Genomic DNA, 7,531 nt, shown 5'->3' with positions numbered 1-7,531 from the left:
TTGAGTTTCAGAGTGCCTTTATTTTTAAATGCCTTGCACATAAAAATATGAAAGTAAATGCTAAAGCAAATCTAGTGCATGTGAAAAACAACTGAGCTACATTTGCTAGGTAAGCCTTGTATTTAAACTATTTAACAGCTGCAGAAGTCTTGAGCGGATTATTGGCAGTCTCTCAGATTTTCTTCCTGAACACAAATCACTGTGGTCACCTCAAACTTCTATCTACATTTCAAAAACTTACTTGGCCATCGGAAGATATTTTAATGATGGGTGGTCACCCTATGACCATTGTTTAACTAGATATGGACAGAATTTTAATCATCCTTAATTTTAATTTCTCTTTGTTTTCCAATTGAGAGAAGCAGGTTATGAGGTTGTGTTGTAGCTTTTCCCTTGGAGATTACACGACTATTAGAAATCAGAAATCTGTAGTTCCTTGAGATGAAACTTTTGAAACCTCTTGAAGTGGAGAATTGGAAAACCCTTGAGGTGAAGGGTTGGAGATCTCTTGCTGTGAAGAACTGGAAAGCTCATGCAATGAGGAACCTGAGATCTCAGACACCTGAGTTATAAGACTTACATATTTGAACCCTGTGTCACATGTTTACACATACCTCAGGAAATCTCATCCAGCAGAGGTGTAGTGCTGCTATGGATCTGGCACTTTGCGCTCAGAGCTCTCTCCCCCTCTCCACCCCCTCGACATCCAGATACCATTCTCATGGGAGGGGAAGGAGGAAGAGGGAACTAAAGAGCCCAACAGTTCAAGGTGGCTCCACTGCCATTTCCTTCTCCCCTCTTGTGAACAACAGGACAAGATAGCTCTGCCGCCTTTCCCTCCCTGGAGCATCAGCCTGGCAGAGGAGGGTGGGCAGCCCCTGGAGCCACCCTCTCCCGCCTGGAATGGGGGAGGGGAACCCACTACAGCCCCCCCCTAGCCTGGAAGAGGAAGCCAAGAACTGCAGGGGGAGGCTGGAGGAGCAGAACTGCTGGGGATGCATCTCCTTCCTTATTTTCCACTTCGGTTTTTATGCATTTAGTAGATTGCAGTTGCTATGTAGTCATGGTTTGGTGTTATTACTGGTATGTTAATCAGTTACCAGACTTTCTGTGGTGTCATATTAAAATACAGAAAAACTCACACACATGAATAACTTGTGTTTTCTGATATAACTTGAGGTGACAGATTGGAGGTTCCCTGATGTAAAGGACTGGAGGTCTCTTGAGGTGACTGACTGGAGGTCTCTTGTGGTGACTGACTGGAGGTCCCTTGAGGTGAAATGCTGACAGTTCCTATTGATCCTTGGTCAGCTGAGTTGCCTTCTCCTGAAATTTTACAAACTTCATTTATTATATCAGATAACTTTTTATTGTCAGTATATATTAAAATTATTTCCGGGCCATATTCATCCTTTACACGTTGCTGGATAGCATCTTCCTTCTGTTTTAACATATACTCACGAGCTTTTTGCTCTAGTTGATTGATTTCAGCTTTATCCACTGCTACCTTTTCTTTGTAGCCCTTCTTGCAGCAGCACTTGCATATTGAACCAATACAGACAGCAGCGAATATGATAACGAGTCCCAAGAGCTTTGAAAAAAAATCAGTTATGTTAAAACCTCTTATTTGCATTAGACTTTTTCTTTATAACTCTTTTATATCCCACCAGAAGGGTTTAGAGGATAAATCCTTTTATTTATATTTAGCTACAACGATCATCATAGAGTTTAGGCCAGAAGAGACCATTACATTTGGCTTCCTTATCTGCATAAACAGGGGAATCTCAAGTAGGAGTAGAGAGGTTGTTATACCTCTGTATGTGGCAGTGGTGCGACCACCCCTATTATCTTATGTCTAGTTCTGGTGCCCACAATTCAAGAAGAATTTTGATAAATTGGAGAGGGTTCAGAGAAGAGCCATAAAAATGATTAAGGGATTGGAAAACATGTCTTATAATGAGAGACTCAAGGAGTTCACTCTGTTTAGCTTATCAAAGAGAAGATTAAGGAGTGACTTGATCACACTTGTAACTACCTACCTGGGGAACAAATATTTCATAATGGGCTCTTCAATCTAGCAGGCAAAAGCCTAACAAAATCCAAAGGCCAGAAATAGAAGACAGAGAAATTCAGACTGGAAAAAAGGCATTTTAATTCCCCTGTGTCAGAGGGGTAGCCGTGTGAGTCTGGATTTGTAAAAGCAGTAAAGAATCCTGTGGCACCTTATAGACTAACAGACTTTTTGGAGCATGAGCTTTCTTGGGTGAATACCTACTTTGTTAGATGCATGCATCTGACGAAGTGGGTACTCACCCACAAAAGCTCATGCTCCAAAACGTCTGTTAGTCTATAAGGTGCCACAGGATTCTTTACTGCTTTAACTCCCCTGGAATATGCAAACAGGAGCTGACAAAGAGGGCCCACCCCAATCCTCAAAGGTGCTTGAATACATTTAACAATCTCATTACAGAGTTGTTGTAGCTGCATTGGTTCCAGGATATTAGAGAGAAAAGGTGGGTGGAGGAATATCTTTTACTGGACCAAGTTCTGCTAATGAAAGAGACAAGCTTTCGTGCTACACAGATCTGAAGAAGAACTCAGTGTAAACTTGAAAGCTTGTCTCTCTCACCAACAGACATTGATCAAATAAAAGACATTACCTCATCCACCATGTCTCTTTGAGCATCTGGACCTACATTACTTCAAGGACTCAAACATATGGGATTTCCCCAGGAAACGAAAAACTACTAACTTCCCTTTAGTTATCGAGACATTTCCCATCCATAGAGGAAAAAAGAAACTAGTGAAAAAGAATCTCATACATTTTGTGACCCCAGTGAAACGAATTCAGATAATTGCACTCATTGTCTAGCTTCTACCTCTCAGACATGTTTTTTTGTAATGAGTAATCTTATGTATATTGTTTATTCTTTGCCTGAGTTCTACAATCAAGGATGGACATCCCTTTAGAAAGCTGAAGAAATAATGAAACTCAGCTCACATTGTGTAGCAACTGGTGGCCGATCCTGGTTTCCTCTAATTTTTTAATAGAAACTATTTTTCCTGCATAATATAAAACACAAGTGGCAAAATTCTGGAGCAACTCCAGAAAACTGGCTGAATGAAAGCAACATTATTTCATCTCTCAAGGCAGGTGAATCTTACCTGGAAAATCTGATACTCTGTGATGTTCTCACTGAAGCAGTCAGTATATCTTCCATCCAGAAGAAGGATCACTATCCACAAGACAGCAGGAAAAGAAGCCTTTAACAAAACACACCAGCAGCTACTAAACTCGTGCTTATCTGTAGAGTCACTTTTGCATTTGTTGTGCCTTTTGCACTTGTTGTAAAAGTAGTAGAATTCTTTTTTTCTAACAGAAGGATGTAGACACTCTGGCTGCAAAATTATGCCTAATATAAAAAACAGCACTGCTGGCATAATGAAAAGTAAGATGATGTACGAACGTCTCAAGTGCAGCTCTTCTGGGCATTTAAAGTCAGATTCCAGCATCTTTTCAAGCACTACCAAAAAAAGTGAGTATACCGACGGCGATATAAGACTAAAATGTTTTTTCCATATTTTTGTGAAGTTTCTGCTAATTGCCATTTTCATCTCTGATGAGATTGTTCCCAGCCCAAAGGATATAGTGAAGTCTGAAGACTGAGTGAGTACATTCAGATATGTGAACAATTATGGACCGTGAGTAAGAATGAAAAGTGAAACTAGTGTTTTTTCCAGAATGGCTCATGTTCAGCAGCTCCACTGTGATAAGCAATTGTTGGTTTGTGTGTTGACAAACTGGATAGCTTCAATTTCCAAAGCAGTCAGATTTCAAACAATTCAGCTAGGGGATCAGAAATCTAATTCTAATTCTTCGCTACAGTTTGTTCCTAACTTCTCAGTGGAGATGATTTTTTCTGCAATCAACAGATCATTCCTTTAGAGATGTAAAATATGAGGTTTCTGAAACTTACGTTAAATCAATCAGTAAAGCATTATGTCTCAAAAGAAAGAAGATAACCCTTAGTTACAAGCCCATTATGGTTGAGTGGTGAATTGAATGCAGCAATAGAAAAAATGCAATGTATAACAAATGTAAAAAGGGGAAGTAAGCACAATCAATATAAATTAAAAATTATGATCTGCAGAACACTGATAAGGAAAGCTAAAGACCTCAGGGAAAACTACACAGATGGTAGGGCTAGAGAAAATAAGGACTTTTTAAAGTATATTAGGAACTGAAGAAATCCTAGCAAATATTTCTGTTCTGAATTTGGAAAGAAGTTGGATAATGTTTTTGTGAGGATGCTGAACTACTTTTCAGTCCTTTAGTAATGAAGGATGATGCTAAACATTACCTAATAGTGACAAATATTTTTAAATCAGCAGGCTTGGATACCTTGCACCCAAGAGTTCTGAAAGAGTGGCTAAGGAGGTGTCTGGCTCAATAATGTTAATTTTTAATAAATCTTGGAATCCAAGGGAAATTCCAGAAGACTAGAAGGCTGCTAATATTGTGCCAATATTCAAATATGGAAAGTGAGATCACCTAGTTAAATAGGCTGGTTAGCCTAGCATTGATCCCTGGAAAAGATGATACAGCAATTGATAAAGAATTAAATGATTGGAATATAATTAATGGCAGTGAGGATGGTTTTATGAAAATAGGTCTCTTTGATCTAGCAATTCAAATTCAAATAAGGCACCCATTTCCAGTGGATAATGATTGGATAACTCTTAAGGGAAGTGGTGAACTTTGCATCTCATGTGGCTTCTAATCCACACTGGCTGACTTTCTAGGACACGATTGAACCAAACACAAATCATGGGGCTCAGTACAGGAAACTGGGTGAAATTGTCTCTCCTGCCTCCCAGGAAAATATCAACCATTGGGCTAGTTTGGGGCTGACCTCATTCAGTTATTCCTGTAGGTGCTGTTCCATTTGTATAAATAATTAAATAAGTAGCCAGGCAGTAATTGACTATATAGACCAGTGGTCAGGGCAGTCCCCTGTGAGGAGACAGCCCATAGCCAGGTCCCTGCTGTGTCAGCTGGTTAATTATTTATACACAGTGGAATAGATAGAAGAGAAGAGATGTAGAGGGCACTGCCACAGCATGCCATCTAGCCTGGTGGTTAGTGCACTCAGCAGCAATGTAGGAGAGCCTCATTGACTTGGCTGCTTTGTGCGGGTCTTCCAGGCAGCAGCGGCAGAAGAAAAATCAGCTGGAAAAAAATCGGAAGGTGATGAAATGACAGGAGGGGGGCTGCTCAGGGCTGGGAGTGAAACATTGCACTTTACACGTTGCAACACCCAGCACAATGAGATCTTAGCCCGCAACAGGGATGTTTAAATGCTACCAGAGAACACACAATAAATCATAATAAAAGGCCTGGAAAAATAAAACAAATACAGCAAAAAAATCCCTTGTGACAGGCCTCTCTTTAGAAAGTATCAACGCTCTTATACAACCTAAATGAAGTCTCATCTTCCATTTTACAGCTGAGGAAAATGAGGTACAGAAAAGCAAAAGGGTTAGAATTGAGCCTGACGCCATGTGTCACTCTCTACCACTAAACCGCGCCATCTAACCTCTCTGCACAAGCTACTGGGACGTCATTTTAAGTGAACACAACATACTTTAGGCCTATCCCACCCTTCTGTATGCTGAGCAGAAAAGTTTCATTTTTGCCAGGGCTGGTAAATTTTCATGCTTAGTCCTCACACTGAAATCTCTCACCTGCATGAGATGAGCTCTGGCTGGCTTGCTAGTTTTGGCTCTGCTTCATAGAGCCAAAACTCTCTGCCAAAAACTAGTGTCGCTGTTCTGAAAACAAGGCAATGAGAGCCAGGAAATTAAAAGTTACGAGGCTCAGCTACTTCTGTCCCAAAATTAGGTCTCTTCTACACACTGTGTGTGTCCTGGTATAACAGTGCGAGCTGGGGCTGGATGATTTTTTCTTTGATATAATTATACCAATACAGAGCCCTCGTGTGAAGTCAGTTTTACAGGTATAAGGGAGGCTGTAATCGTCTTCCAGTATGGGAAGAGGTGTACTTAGGAGTGGAAAAATTCTATTTTGATTGACAAACGGTGGTAAGCACTGATCTCACCATGCTCACACTAACCTGCCAAAACATATTTCCAGCGATAATAATAAAAATTTACAAGTAGGCAAAGAAAGAAAAGTGCTGCTGGAGAATTCATTAGAGTCCCAACTTAATGCGTATCACAGCTCTTGGAATAAATGCTGAATACATCGCTGCTAAAACTGGCTTAGAAAACTTTAGCTTTTTGAATCTCAGCATCATTCAATAATTATTGTCTGGCCTCCTCATAATTTCCTGCTGCTATGATGATTTAAATAGATTTAAAAAACTTAAAAGACATCATTTCACACCACTGAAATTTTAAATTGATAACAAAATTTAAAATGCTGAAAAAAATCCATCAATATTGTTGGCCAAAGTTATAAAAGAACAAATGGAAACCAAATGCTGCCAAGCCTATAACTGTATAACTGCATCCACATGTCCCTGCCTGCAGCTTTATGGGATCTTGGGGAGCAGTTACCACACAGGTGGGGTGCCAATTAATTTCTTTGTTAAAGAAAAAAGGAAGTGGTGGGAATTTAACAATTAAATATGATGGGATGGGGTGTATAGGGTGTTTACAATAGACAATGATGGGGGGGGTTCTTCTTATTGAACAGTGTAGGGAGTTCTAACAGTGGGGTACAGTAAGTGGGGTTCAGCACAATGGGGTACAGTACAGTCAATAAGCCTATCAAAAAGAAATGCAAAATAAAATGGTAGCTTCTATATAAAATGGTCAACAATCTTAGATAGAATGTATTAAGTAGTTGGTGGCCTTATACACAATGTAACACAATGGTATCAATGCAAATACAAAGTATATCAGAAAAGTGGAAACAACCAATGGGGTGTTATAATTACAAGTAAAATGTGAATATAAGTGAATTTATGCCATGTAACCGTATAAAAGAAAAGTAATGACTTAATTTGTGAGGCTAGGATAGCAGATAATCTGTCAAGGAACAGGAGGGGGAGGGGAGTGAATGATCAGTGGCAACTGATGAGAGGAGAGTGCGGCTGGAAGCAGGGAGAGACTCTGAAGCCCTGCAGGGTAAGGACAATGGAGCAGTGTGATGGTGAGCTTCGGTAGGGGAGGGGCAGCGGAGAAGGGCTGGAGAGAGGTTTAAGCAACAAGCGGGCACCAAAAACAAAGGAAAAAAACGGCAAAGGGTTTGGGAAGTTTCACAGGGGGAGAAGCAGCAAGGGGGTTGGGGAGTTCGGAGGGTGATGCAGACGCTGGGGGGGCAGCAAGGAGTTATAACAGGGAGACACGGAGGAGCACACGGAGGGGGAGATTGGAGTGGGGGAAAAACGGACATGAATTCAAGCGGCAAAAACCTTGTCTATAGACACGGAGAAGTACACAGAGGGGGAGATTGGAGCGGGGGAAAAACAGACACGGGAAAGTTCAGGGAGAGATCGGGACAGCG

At 40.7% G+C, this 7,531-nt stretch overlaps 1 protein-coding gene across 1 annotated transcript; it reads right to left on the bottom strand.

Moving 5' to 3' along the window:
* On the bottom strand, positions 1-3,958 carry LOC115638205. Its single transcript, XM_030539779.1, has 2 exons — positions 3,166-3,958; positions 1-1,591 (listed from the first exon to the last, which is right to left on the bottom strand). Exons 1-2 carry the CDS (start codon positions 3,613-3,615, stop codon positions 1,139-1,141), a joined length of 903 nt encoding a protein of 300 aa, XP_030395639.1. The 5' UTR covers positions 3,616-3,958; the 3' UTR covers positions 1-1,138.
* Positions 3,959-7,531: the final 3,573 nt, after the last annotated feature.

This window comes from Gopherus evgoodei, chromosome 21, assembly GCF_007399415.2.
Source record: "Gopherus evgoodei ecotype Sinaloan lineage chromosome 21, rGopEvg1_v1.p, whole genome shotgun sequence".
Classification (NCBI taxonomy): Eukaryota; Metazoa; Chordata; order Testudines; family Testudinidae; genus Gopherus; species Gopherus evgoodei.
Note: the sequence above shows the minus strand (reverse complement) of the source record. Positions and strands in the feature narration are given on the sequence as shown.

What these genes read in the sequence shown, in the direction of transcription:
- LOC115638205 (XM_030539779.1), bottom strand. Translation starts at nt 3,615, where the DNA reads ATGAAAATGGCAATTAGCAGAAACTTCACAAAAATATGGAAAAAACAT. An exon ending in CAGAGTATCAGATTTTCCAG is followed by an intron (nt 1,592 to 3,165) that starts GTAAGATTCACC and finishes TTTTTTTCAAAG; the next exon opens with CTCTTGGGACTCGTTATCAT.